The sequence below is a fragment of the Mixophyes fleayi genome, chromosome 6, assembly GCF_038048845.1.
Source record: "Mixophyes fleayi isolate aMixFle1 chromosome 6, aMixFle1.hap1, whole genome shotgun sequence".
In the NCBI taxonomy this organism is placed as follows: domain Eukaryota; kingdom Metazoa; phylum Chordata; class Amphibia; order Anura; family Limnodynastidae; genus Mixophyes; species Mixophyes fleayi.
The window spans coordinates 33,241,559-33,256,180 of NC_134407.1; the positions used below are offsets into that span (position 1 = coordinate 33,241,559).

At 38.7% G+C, this 14,622-nt stretch overlaps 2 protein-coding genes across 2 annotated transcripts in view; one reads left to right on the forward strand and one right to left on the reverse strand.

The window, feature by feature from the left end:
* The first annotated feature begins 595 nt into the window (after positions 1–595).
* Positions 596–11,923, forward strand: LOC142161019 (RING finger protein 122-like). The gene is made up of 6 exons (XM_075216219.1): positions 596–701; positions 1,865–2,008; positions 4,057–4,099; positions 8,584–8,625; positions 8,941–9,023; positions 10,618–11,923. The coding sequence occupies exons 2-6, from the start codon at positions 1,866–1,868 to the stop codon at positions 10,712–10,714; spliced, it is 408 nt and encodes a 135-aa protein (XP_075072320.1). The 5' UTR covers positions 596–701; position 1,865; the 3' UTR covers positions 10,715–11,923.
* Positions 11,924–12,045: 122 nt separating this feature from the next.
* PDCD11 (programmed cell death 11) overlaps positions 12,046–14,622 on the reverse strand; it is a 31,063-nt gene continuing 28,486 nt past the window's right edge. Inside the window, exons 34-36 of the mRNA XM_075216216.1 lie at positions 14,068–14,221; positions 13,502–13,667; positions 12,046–12,954 (exon numbers count right to left, since the gene is read on the reverse strand). Coding sequence (XP_075072317.1) covers positions 12,783–12,954; positions 13,502–13,667; positions 14,068–14,221 — 492 coding nt within the window. The 3' untranslated portion in view covers positions 12,046–12,782. The remainder of the gene's footprint in view (positions 12,955–13,501; positions 13,668–14,067; positions 14,222–14,622) is intronic.

Consider the following 14,622-nt stretch of genomic DNA (forward strand, 5'->3'; position numbering starts at 1 on the left):
TCACACCAGTCCCTGCCCCATTGGGGCTTACAGTCTAAATTCCCTAACACACTCACACACACCTCTATCTGTAATAACATATCAGCAGGTATAATAAACAAGTGTTACAAGCTATTACAAACAAATCTGACAAAGCAGGAAGGAGCTGGGGCCACAGGTGAAGGCTCAGAGGGCCGCATGAGGCCCTTTGGTGCTCTAGGGGGTATGATGTCTGAGATAGTGAGGGGGGGATGTAACATATGCAATGTTAATATCTTTAATTTTACTAGAATATAGAAATATAAATTCCCCTTTGTGAATCTTGTAATTTCTCTTTACTATGTTGATGTTTTACTTACATGTTACTTTATATAAAATTGTGCTGCTTGATGCTTTCACCATGGTTTACAAATAACTACATTCATTCTACAAAAGTTTTCCTGTGCTTTTTCCATGATTCCCTCTGTACCTTTTAAACGATGCGTGGTCCCAGCACAAGTCATAAACAAAAGCTTGGTCCATGCTGACTGCAATGTGACCCTTCCCAAACCAGCCCATTGTCCCTGAACAATGACAGAACAAAGGACAGGATTTCCTGTACAATTCTGGGTTACCCCCACATGGTCACCTGATCTCTAAATGTAGGCACATTATGACTGCAGATGCTGATGAGGATGAAGCAGAGAATTGCCTCCCTACAAGTTCCTGCACATCATGTCTTAGTAAGTACCTTTCATGTTGGTGAATGTGTCTTTTCTATCTTGTGATTCAGTGGGGCAAATGTGGGAAAAGAAATTAATGGGTAAAACAATGGAATAGCCTTAAAAGCAGTTTAGTGAATGTTTAGGTGTGTACCTGCTGGATTTCCACTTTGTAAAGCTCCATTAAACCAAAGAGCTTGTGACATGTTGAATGAGTGTTGAAATCAGGCAATCAATGTATGCTTAACATGAGTCCACATAGAACACAATTGCTAAGTCTGGGGCTACAAAAATAATAATGGGAGTGTATGGAGATATATACACACACGCACACACATACACGCATGTATAATAAATATATTTATATTTATACTTTCTGAAAAACTTTTGCATCAACTTTGATGTAGAAAATTTATATTCAACATATGCAGCAATTAGCAAGTGAAATCCAAGGCTATCTCCACCTTAGATAAATCAGTTTATTGTTCAAAATTGTGCTTAGGTGAAGGTAGATTACTCGTCAACAGATTATTTACTATTCGCTACCATTAGTGAAGCCTGTGCCACACTATGTTGCTTGCTCAAAAGTTACATAAATATAGGCCTAATACTAATCTATAAAATCGTTATGTTGTCTGGCAGGACTTGCTGTGCGGAATTAGTGGCGCTATCTAAATAAATGATGATGGTGTGGCTTCTAGTTCCAGAACAGCTATAACTTTTCTATTTATTCTCCAATTAAATAAATTATATATTATAGTTCTTTTGACACAGCATATAAATGTTATTTTAATGATGGTTTGCCTTTATGGAGATGGGTTTAGAGAGGTACATGATGATGACACTGCTTCACTTACACCCAGTTCTGATAGAGTAGAAAACTATTGCCAGTGAATGCCACAGGAGACAGGAGTTTGGAAACAATTGATGAATACACAGACGTGAGACAAAGGGAGTCACTAGAGGAACTCTGCACCACGTTCTCTCTTCTGGATGTTAACTTGTTATTAATTTAACAGCATTGTAGTCACTTGATGATGATAGTCAGTAGAATAGTTTTCTGGATCTCCTCAATGGGAGCAAATTACAGATCAGGCTGCAAAACATAGTCCACTAGTGTGAATTCAGATGGAAATCTGCAACAGACATTTCCCTACACTGACCCGACCTTTATTATTATACAGAATGTCTGCGGTTCACCCTGCATTGAGCTGTAACATGACCAAGGACACGTTCCGTGTAGTGCCGCTGAACCTGTTCATCCTCGTCTTTGGAGCCGGATTTCTCTTACTCATTTTCTGCCTTATTTTTTGCTGCTACTTTTTCAGGTAACCGTACAATGTGTCAGCGCTGCGTAATCAGTGGCGCTGTATAAATAGCTGCTGATGATGATGCGTAACCTTGTTGGATCTAGCTATATAGTTCATGTACTGTAATGAACTTGCAATGCATCAGATTACCAGGAATTGTGAGCCACATAAACATTTTCATTTATGAAAAGCTTTTTCAATTGTTATAGTGATTACGCAATTCAACAGCTGCCAGGTGTACTGATAAAAATCTGCAAAGATCTAATTATTATCAAGACTCATTATCTTAAGTGTGTAACCAATTAGTGATTCAGTAGTTTATTATGATAATGGGCCTGCCTCACAAGATATCTTTCTGACGTGAAGGTTATTTAGCGTTTCCCTTCTCATATAGTAATTTATTCTCTCTACTGGCATTATCAGAACTATTTATTGAGAAGAACCATCTGAAGAGTTGGGGAGATGCCATTTCAGGCATTGATCTGTCTCATAAGAGCATAAATCATGACATTGACAAGAGGCAATACCACTACTCACTGTAAAATCCATCCTAAATGATTGTACTGTACAGATTCTCCCTGCAGCATTACAAAGAGTTCTCATTATATTAAGCTAAGGGTATTAATTGTAAGCCGAACCCAAATTATTGCAGTGAATCAGTTTTGTGATCTACAGTTCAGTGTTTCATTATTACTTCCTTTAAAAAGTGGCCTAAATAGAAGTCTATTATTGTTAAAAATAGTATGGTTCTTGTTAATTATATGGACGCCACTTGAGTCCTCTCGCATGTCATTTTAGGAAGGATTGAGTGATCTTGAGTGCAGGGAGCTTATGTTGCTGTAAAGGAGGAGACGAGGAAAATAAATATTGGTTTGATAAGATGCACTAAATACTCCACTAATTTTTATATGATTCTACATAGTTAGGGATTCTGCATTATAAAACTTAACCTTTATTGTATTGAAATAAAAATCTTCTAAAACAGCGAAATATCTGACTAAATAAAATAGTATAGTGAAATTGTGACTTTAAAAACTGGTTATGTCTCATGAATCTCTCGTTTAACACTCATATGGGGTAATAAATATTAAAAATTAGTGGAGTATTTAGTGCATCTTATCAAACCAATATTTATTTTCCTCTTCTCCTCCCTTACAATACTGTAGGTTTTGATGCACCCCTTTGAGATAAGATGCTAAGGATATTAACACACTATTTGTGTAATAGAAGGGTACAATAACTCCCCAAACAATTGGTGCGACCACTCCTCCTTTTCCCTGTCCCTATTTTTTCAAGCTTATGTTGCTGAACAGAACATTATTGGCAGCAAAACCAATTTCCTCTTCCTCAATACGTAAGTTCATGTTATCATTTTTGGCCAAATTCACCAATTATAAATACTATGTGGGACTGACACGAGCAGAGATGGCTCATCATAACTTTCAGCTGCTATTCAGAAAATGGTGCAAGTGAGGGCAAATGCGCTCAAGAGATGGTGTGAGCGAGGGGACAAGTGCTCAAGAGATCGTCTGTGTGGGCAGGTGACTAATCATAAATATTTCAATAATTTAAAGGCCAACTTAACCACAGCATTTAAATCCTCGGATATGAGAAGCTCTCCCAAAAGGACAGAACGGTGACCAAGAAGCTGAGATTGCAGTCATTTGAGCATCTGTGACATCACTGTCCATGTGTGAATGAACCAACCGATCCACACTGTGCTTCTCTGCTCAACAAGTCTGCAAGCCTATCACTTTCTGCTAGTTTACAGAAGCTCCTCTCCCTACAATGTCAACCTGCTGTGGAGAAGTGAAATAGAGCATGGTGGACTTATTTAGATATAACCCCTTCAGTTATTTAATGTATATTATTCAGCTAAGTAATACATTTCATATATATATATATATATATATATATATATATATATATATATATATATATATATATATATAATGTCAAATACTGGCTTTATTGAAGTATAGAATAACAGCTCATTCACCGGTGTTTATACTGTTTTCACTGTATTAGTGGCCAGAATTTAGGAAATATTATGTTCTTTATTTTAGACTGAAACAGCAGGAAGATTACCGGAGACGTGGCTATAAAAAGGTAATATTCATAAAATGTATTCATAAACACAAGCTTAATTTATGTTGATATTGTACTTTATTTTGTATATTCCTAAATATTTTGGAAAACTGAAAATAAAGATATACATAATGGGTGGGGGCACCTGCGAAGGCTTGGCGGGCCGCCTGTTGCTTATAACGTTTATAACATTTCACGGCCTGAGTGATTATCTGGATACAGTGTTTTCTATATGAATGAACAGAGTTCTCCATATTATGAGATATTTTACAATCAGAAATAGTTATTTTAGGATATACAATGCGATATGAATGCTTGGTTATTAGTGTGCTATGGAAGAATGAGTTTCACTATGGTGATTTGTAATCTTGTGATGTTAATAAATAATCTCATAGCAGAGATCCCTTATGATGAATTGTTTGCAATGTTCTATGTCACACAAGATTTGTAATCTCTGTGTAGTGCTATGATCACCTTTTAATTGCTCATTGTTCTAATTTAATCTTCCATACATTTCGGATGCTAATTCTTATCATTAGAGTTTAAAGGGGATAAGAGAATAATTACTTTTAGTTGTCTCTGGGCCGGAAATGCTCATGAAATAGAGATCACAGAAAGTTTTTTCTCTTTCTCAGGACGAGTAGTCTCATGAGATTTAATCACATGCAATTTCACTGAATGGCACTGTTTATCTTAAGCGATTAATACCATAAGTAGGAACCTCAAGCCTAAAACTTCAATCGCATAAATCTGTTTTCTTCAGTATATTCAAAATGAAAGAGGACTCTATATAGGCCCTGACTCTGACAGCCCAGTGGGCCACAGTTGTATGTTGACCGCCACAGAAACGCCCTCAAGAATGGACATTTTGGTTTCAGAACCCATTGAGGTACTTGGCTCAGATGTGACGATCGCTGCAAAGCAGTGACAGTAAGACAGTGCTTCCAGCAACTGTTGTACATCCCAGTGTGTATTAACACGTGACCACAGACAAGTCATTCTCTGGGATTAGGGAAGTAAAGGGTGAATACGTTCTTTTAATATGTCTAATATTAGAGAGTAAGAGATATTGGATGGAAATGCTTCCTTGGTTTGTTGTTTCCCTTTAAGTCGGCATTTGGATTTTTTAACTACTGTCACCTTAACCCCTTCCTATTCACCCCATAGTAGTTTTACATCTGTGACACACCTGTCTCTGCTCTCCACACCATGTCACCCACTTAAAAAGAAAAAAAGATTTATTATCGCGATTATGCATCTTCCACGTTCCATCAGGTTAGCATCTACTCTAAAGGGCTTCAAGCGTGCCCTTAAGACTCATTTCTTTATTCAAGTCTATCAGTCCTCTTCCTAACTCCCTTGTCCCAGCTCTCTCCCCCAGTCAGTACTACCCTATTTGTGTCTCCATCTTCCCTTTAGGATGTAAGCTCTCAGGAGCAGGGCCCTCTTTTGCTTGTGTGCTCCTTCTACTATTCCATCACCCCCTGTACCTCTTGGCCTGCTTCCCTAGCCCTATTTTCTTAAGCTTTGGCCTACTTCTTGTTGATTTCTACCATCTCTTTCACTAGCTGTCCCAGAAATAATCTGATTTGCTTTATCCTGTCATCTGTGTTTGTATATATTTTTGTATCATGTTGTGTCTTGTTTTTTTGTATATGCAATGTACGGCGCTGCGGACCCTTTGTGGCACCTTATAAGTCAAAGATAATAATAATATGCAAAAACTGAGCCCTACATGAAATAAATGTTATTCCCAGTAAAACCATCACGTCACCTAAAATTTATTATGGTCACTAATTGGGGTCAGTGGAAGGTTTCTGATCGCCCCAGGCACCACCACCACCACCTCCTCCTGGGGCACTGTGAGTGTGGCGCCCGGCAGCCCATCACTAACACGGATGAGAAGAAGCCAGCGTCAGAAACTGCTGGCTGCTGCCCATCCAGGTCCATGCCTGGTCCCCAGTGTGGGGACATTAAAACATGGAATGAGTGACATTAAGTCATTGTGTTTTTAGTCCAACCTAAACCATGACACCCCAGGTACCTGCCTAGGTTGGTAGTGTCGGTCCAGTCACTAAGGTAGGAACCAACTTTGGCTATGAAGGTGTTCAACAAGAATAAAATCACTAACAAAATAACCTTCTTGTTAAATCTATGTTACAACTAGTATGAGAGCTGTTGCGTGCAACTGTGAATGTATCTGATAAAATGCATGCTCTTTGTATGATCAAATGTCAGTTTGAAAATGTTCTCTATATATAGCGCACAGCTGCTCACTAATTCCTGACAGGCTGCAGGTCTCTATCATTGTGTTGGCATATGTTCTGGCCTATCTGCAGTCAGGCTTAATGGTTCAAAACCCAGTGCCTGAAGATCCATAATATAGTGTCTTCTTTAAATGCTGTATACATTTCATATTCATGTAAATGTGAGTTCTAGACAAAGGTGTGAGCAACAATTAGTTTACAGATCTTCAAACAATGTAAAATTAATAATTTATGCATAAATAAGATGCGGTGCGACTAAATATGCATCGCTGCAAATCGCAAGGAAGCATATTTTTGCACCACTGTAATGCATCATGCTGGGGCTACTCTGAGAGCCCCACCGAAGTGACCCCCTGCGATGCGAACTCGTTCCCTATTTACCGAGAGTGAAAGGAAGAAGTGATGGGCTCCGTGCTCACAGCACCAACACTGTCCCGGATTCTGCAAAGCCAGAGATGGCGTTACCTGTCTGCGCAATGCAAAGCTTTGTGCATTGCTGAACATCGCAGTCCTCATATTAATCCGTAGGGACTGTGATGCTGCGCGGTATTTGCCTAAATGGAGATTTCTGTCAAACTTTTTATGACTGACTATATACAGCTTAAAGGAAAGAAATGAAGGAACAGAACGGAAACTTAAGTACATAAAACATTTGTTTTCGAGGCTTGAGGGGAACATTTTCCAGCATAAAGGGGACAGAACTGTAAATTGGTGGGTAACTGGAGTAATCTTAGAAAATATTTTATTGAAAAAACTGAGGCTAATCCATGCATAAGTAATATGTTTAGATGGATTGGTCTTTTTATGTGCTGTGAATATTCTGCTAGTATCAGCTCTGATTATTTGTTAATAATAATTGATTTCAGTAACTGGATTGTTTATGAACCCAAAGTCTCGGTGTGATGGACACAGCTAAAGCTGCCCCAACTTGGTCACTATGGCCATTTGGCCGATCATCCTGTGATGGAATATTTGGCACGTTTGGACACACATTGTGGTAGTTGGGCTACAGGACCAGATCTGACATCATACATGCACTGATGTGCGTTTCATCAATTAATTTATTTTTCACACTATCCAATCAATTTCAACCTAATTGAGTCTGAATTTGCATAGACCAAGTTGACCATACATATTGCAATACCTACTTTGGTTGACATGATCTGCAACGCATGGATTCCATAGCACCATGAGAATTTACTTTTTCACAGCTAGAACCATCCATTAGCTATAGAGATAATGGATATCTTTTACACAGCCTAGGGCAGTGATATCAAATATAAAGAACAAATGACTATCATTGAGTGGTTTAGTTCATATAGGTTACCTTTGTGCTACCCTGCATTACTTCTCACCAGATCATGCTCTGTACTGTTTCAAATAATTTCAATTGGCAGCTACAAATTCACGTGATGTAAATGCTTTGGTTTACCCAGGATCTGTAATGCTGCAGTCTATACACGGATCTATTAAGATAGGGCATCAATGCCCTTTCTCCCTCAACCCTACACATTAACGAAAAATGTAAAACAACTGGAAATTGGAACCTTTTAATTTATATTTTTTCCCATTTCTTTTCTTGATTGAATCTCTAAACTGTTTAACTTCCTTTCACTGTGTATCCCATTATGAAAACTGAGTAGACTTATTGCTATAGTTCTTTTTTTTACTGATGCCCACAATTTAGTTAATTCCGATAGGCCTTTGTTGTTATTGTTAATTCCTTTTTTTTTTTGCATTCCGAGACTTGTGTATTGTAATTTTGCACGTTTATATTTTTTGTTACAAATAAAAAAAGACATAAAAAAATATATACACACTATATATATATATATATATATATATATATATATATATATATATATGGAGATAATAGAAATTGCCTAGTGCAGTTATTTATTATTAAGTTCTTGCTGAGACACTGGAGTGATACTCTGCTGCCTTGGCAATATTGTCCCGGAGTGAGAACTGTTGATATTGATCACATTTCGGATGGCTGGGGAACTGAAGACTGTACAGAGGCGCTAGGAAGCTTTCCCCTGTGATACAGGTAAGTAGGAGGGTGGCAGTGGTAGCAAGGTTTGTGTGGAGTGATCGCTGCAATATGTTACGGGCATATTAAGGGGTGAATGGGTGATGATCTGTTCTGTCGAAGCTATTAGACTTTCCTTTCCTAGAACATATTGCCCAAATACTACTGCTCTGTAGTAACCCATGGACCCTTTTACACTTTTCTAGGTAATCTTAAAAAACAAAGTAAAGAAATCCAACCTGATTGGGGTAAGTGTCAAATCTTCTCAGATAAATATGGATAGTGGTCATTGTAAATTCCCAGGAGAAAACACAAATGGCATTATAGGTCATTGAGGCAGACACAACCTATAGCAAAAAGAGGATGGTAATGTATATGTAGGACTGTACATATGATATATAGACATTTCCTACTAGACCATGCATCATTTTCCTCAGATTGATAGTGGTAAACAAACCGGTCAGCCATGCATGTGACATTGGTAATATCAGCAGTTTTCAGATCTTTAAATCTAACAGAGCAATGCAACGAATGTATTACATTATTTGTGGTTCTATTCACAGCAAGTGTGTGCAGTATGTCTGGAAGAGTTTAAAGTGAAGGAGGAACTTGGCTTGTGTCCTTGTGCTCACGCTTTTCACACAAAGTAAGGAGCATTTGGGAACTGTGTGCAATCATCATCACCATTTATTTATATATCGCCACTGATTCCGCAGCACTGTACAGAGAATTCACTGCAATATGCCTGGCTGGTGTACTGCAGATACATATATAAAATACTGCATACAGGAGCAATTTATATTGTGCCGAAGCACTACAACAAGGCAGCTATGCAAATATGTAAAAGGATTTTGAATTCATTTTGTGTTATCACTTAAAAAAAAAAAAAAAAACATTTTAGTTATTCCCATTGATTACATTACTGCACACACACACACACACATACAGTTGTGCATCTCTGGTCAAATTATGTTTAACTAAAATCACTTCAACAGTCCTCTTAAAGGTTGTTTCAGACAGAGGAAATTGCAAGTTGCAAGGCGTTTATCCCGTCCTAACATTTCCTTGCTTTATAACCGTCCCTCAGCTTATATTTTAAATCTTGCTGTTTAGAAGAACCCAGAAGTTACTGAGAGTAGGCAAATCAGAGTATTTATACAACTCCTAAATTATATTCATCTGACTTTATTTAAGGCCTACAGGGTTTCCCAAACCCAGTCCTCAGGGCTCCCCAACAGTGCAGGTTTTCCATATCTCCTTGCTGGAGCACAGGTGTATTCATTACTGACTGACACATTGTAACAGATCCACAGGTGGTCCTGAAAACCTGCACTGTTGGGGAGCCCTGAGGACTGGGTTTGGGAAACCTTGGCCTAATATGTAAATTAAGCTAAAGTAAAAATAGTAGTATTAATAAATCAACTGGGGGTGTGCAAATACTTGCACATACAGGTTTGGTGTTTTTAAACTGTTAAAATTCTGAAAAAAATAGTAAATTGTGCATTAAAATGTGCACAAATGTCATTTGTTAGTCTGTACCCTGCAGCGGTTGTTTTTTTTTTTTTTTCCATTTAGCAGTCTTTGAAATATGACTGTGGTGCATGCAACACATTATGTATGTATTACTTGCAGTAGTTGTCACAGTTTAACTTTATTTTATAAAGTGTGTATATTTACACACATATACAATGTATATAGTATAGAAACGGTGCTGGTTGATTGCCTTAATGCATACCATTGTACCACCGCATGTGTAGGACACATTTTTAGGTCACACTGCCAGGGTGGAGGGGTTTAAATTTACAGTTATTTTCCCTAATTATATTCAACACAATTTGTTGTAATTCACATTCAAACATGCAAATATTTAATCACAATATTCTAAAATTGTTGGGTCAGGATAAAAAAAAAAAAAAAAAAAAATGGAGCGTGCGGCCAATACGTCACATCGGCACAAAGAGTGGGAACCGCTGCTCTACATGAGAAGTGAACGTTTAATGCTAATTCTACTAAAGTATGGAAAACGTTACAAATATATCCAAGCAATGTAGCATTGATATTGTATATAAATTATATATGAAGCTAGTTTGCTAATTTTCCACGACAGAGCCTCCTTCAGCGAGCAGATTACAAACAGAAACCAATTAGTGTGATTATATATATATATATATATATATATATATTTCTTTAGGATTATATGATTTAACGCTTATACTTTGATTTGCTCTTGCTCCCTCTAGGTGCCTGATGAAGTGGTTAGAGGTGCGAAACGCATGTCCAATGTGTAATAGAAACATCTCAATGCCGATACAGAGACCTTCTTTAGAACACATGTGATAATGTTACCTGGTGTATGTACACACCAGCTTTTATCAGATGAAATATAATGATAGGACTGTAAACTGTAGGCGAGCACAGCAAGGTCTATTAATTTATTTGAAAGCTAAATACAGGACAGTGGCAAGGTCAGGGCTTTCCACACTTGTGTAAATATTCAGTGGGACGGACCCATCCTCAGGTTAGCTGGGGTAAAGAGGAGGGACGCCGGCTCTCGTTATTGGGTATATTAAATTTCCATAGAAGGGTTTGATTGAAGAGGTAGTATGCAAGGAGAGTCACAGACATATCAATCCGGGAGTGTTAGGCCGTGGCCAGAAATAGATTAAGGAACCAAGGAAACACGAGACACTTAGGAGGGATGAAGTTGGTTAAAGGTACTGAAAACCTAAAAGGAAATTACAGGCTGTAGAATGGTTAAAAGCAAAGCAAATATAAGAGGCCAATGAGAAATGGATGATTGTAGGAAGTGCTACAAGAAAATGGCTTTTATTTCATTTAATAATTTGTATTAAATGAAATACAAAGCTTTTGCGCAGTATGCAAAGGATGTGGGTGAATTTATGGCACTAAGTATCCACTAATTGTGCAAGTCTTTGCTTATTGAGGATGTCTAAGAAAGTAGAGGGTAGGAGGAAGTGAGTAGGGCCGACTGTTGACATAACCTCTTTGCTATATACACTTTTATTATTATTAATAACCAGTGAGAAGACAGACCCAGTCTTAGGTGTGAGGCCTTTTCTGTCGCAAACAGACTATATGTTTATTAGACATACCCATTAGTCCCTGTGTGGCGATAAAGTGCCCATGTGACATAAGCTGTACTGCTCTTTAGCAGACTGTGTATATGTAGACTTCCATTCATATGAGCACCGATTGGCTCTGAGCATTCACAGTGTAGCAGTGGTACCAGTGCTTATGCTGCCTGCTGGCCAAACAGTGCAATAGCGCTAAGCTTCCTATGCAAAAGAAATGGGGGTACACAAAGCTCCCATGTGCCACCAGCCTGAGGCGTCAACATTACTAGGTACAGTAATCAGACAATGCATTACTCTTATGGAAAGCCGATTCAAAGGAAATAAACCATGCACTTTCACTACAGGCGATTGTTCTATGGAATGTCTAATAAAGCAGACCACAGCCATTGAGGTTTGATTGGCCAATTTGGCTGTTTAAGATGGAATGAACCTGAAATTGCCACCTGGATCCAGTCAAAATCCTGTTAGCAGATGCTCACACCAGGCTGTATGTATCAAAGAATGCGACAAATCCAGTCATATAGAATCACTGGATGCCAGTCTGTTTAGCCAAATAAAACAGATCAACAGAGATTTAATGGTAACGACACTTTTAATTAAATCTCATTTTTAAATAATCGGTGTCTCCGGTTCAACTGAAGTACTTCACAATCTTATATATAAAAATCATTGGTCTGTTTGTCTGTCCACTTATGTATTCGGTCACCCCTGCACCGATTGGGATGAAACCAAGGTCAGGTGGTCCACTTGGATCTTGGCCAGTTTTTAGGGGAGTTAGGGTCCCAGTCACACCTCCCCATGATGTACGCTAGGCAGAACTTTGATCTGGGGAGCCTGTTCTGGGGCTTTCACTGGATGGATTTGGATGACATCTTAGCTGCAAATTATTCTTAAAATGTTGAGTTACATCCAACTCATTGATAACCTCAAGATTTAAACCCAGGCAACGCCGAGTACTTCAGCTAGTGTATTGTATGAGAACATGGCATTTCTATTATCAAATTGCGACAACTCTGTACAAAATGCTTGTAATATGAAATAAAAATAATGTATTTTGGAAATGGAAAAGCTCAGTGTTCAGTCTTTTTTTTTTTTTTTCCTTCTCTTCTTCGTGGTTTCCAAAGCTCTAATGTGGAACATCTGAATCAGATTATAAAATCCAAAGAGCAGAAACGCTGGGGAAAGTGTTTATATAACGCAACATGGGATTTATAGCCAGAACAACAAGTCCCCCTGGGACTTCCCGGAGATTTAGGGTTTAGCCACATTTATAGAAAGTCACTGGTACAAGTCCCACACTGGTGGCGGCTCTAGGATGTGCTCATAGAACTTTTAGATTCTACATACTCCAGGGCCTTCTCCTTCACGGCCTGAACTGTGCTCTCGTCGCCATGTTTCTTCTCGTACTCCAGATAGCGCTTGAAGAAGAATTTGATCTTTTTTGCTGCCAAACTCAGGTGAATGACTCTCTCAAATATATCCCTGCAAAGATATTCATTAGGAATACAATTAAGTACACATAATAAAAACAATGTTTTAGACAAATATTTGCCAAGCTTATTGTGTGTGATATATGCAGCCATGTGCAACCCTGTCTGAACTAACATACACAGCCCTGGACGGGAATATAGGATATGAAGAAAAACAAACTAAAACACGCAACTGAACAACCCCCAAAATAAAATGACGCTGCTGAAGGAGGAACACACTGTCAATGATCAGCTTCTAATGATTGTGTAACAGAATAGAAGCGGTGACAGCTTCATGTCCCAACTTTTCAAAAAAGCGGGGAGGCCTTCCTTACTGCTTTGTCTTTCTGCAGCTCCTGAACTACTAAGCACTACTGTCCCCACATGCTTTTAGTGTTGACTGTTTGAATCCCCCAAACCGTCCGCATGGACATGATTCCCGTTACATACAGTATACGGCTACAGAGGGTGGCTGTCCAAAAACAGCTATCTCCTTTAAGGCTAATATGTAAGAGGGTGTCCTGACAAGATGAGTAATAAGTAAAAGAATAAAGACTTACCGCACTTCCTTCTGGCTGCCATGTTTCACCATCATGTCGATGTAGACGGACCAGAGGTCTGTGCGCTTAGGGTAACTGCTGAGCGTGCTTTCAAACAAGGCCTTGGCTCGTGCAGCATCTCCCATGCGGAACTCCAGCTGCGCAAACTTCGAAATCACATCAACATCTGGAATACGAGTAAGTGTATTATAAGTACAGTGTGTATAGACCAAGCTTCCACCCGACATCACACCACAACTCCCATTATACAGTCAGAACCATCTTTCCAAAACATCTATACAATAACGGGTCTCGCAACGCATTATTGAAAGTGCTGTGTGATTACTACCCTTGCTCATATTTTGCTACAGATAATTTTAACACAATCTACACGGCAAGGCCTAAGAGAGCAGGTTTTATATGATGCTTATGTTTTTACAGTGACCTTAATTAATTTCATCATGAGTAGTCATGTTAATTTTCTAACTAAAGGCAAGCATGCAACTGTTCACACCCTACCCAAATCCCCTCTATTAATGAGCCAATTGAAAAGGACCCCTGAGGAATACCCTTGTTTCACTACTCACGTTCTTTATCTGGAAGACACTTAAGGGCCCGCTGTAGTAACCTGTGTGTGTTCTCCGACTGGCCTTGTTTCAGAAGAAATGAGGCATATTTCCACCATACAGACTTCTCCTGCCGGAAACGTTTAACCATCGTGTTGAACAAATTCTCAGCCTCCTGGATGTTAGTAAATAAGTAAAAATAAAGATCACAATGGACACTTTACAGCAGGCCTGTCCAACCTGCGCCCTCCAGATGTTGTGAAACTACAAGTCCCAGCATGCCCTTCCAGCTATCAACAGGTTGTCTACTGGCAAAGCATGCTGGGGCATGTAGTTTCACAACACCTGGAGGGCCGCAGGTTGGACAAGCCTGCTTTACAGAAATACAAAACTTATTCTGCAGAAACAAAAATGCTACTGCAGCTTAGGTTACAGAAACCTACATCTTGATTAATTTATGTTTACATTAAGTAGCCTTCAAACTTGGCCCTCTTACGAGTACGTAAAGAATCAAGTTATGTATTACAGGAGGGATAGTTCCTAATTTCTGGAAGGCGTACAGCATAGTGACAAGTT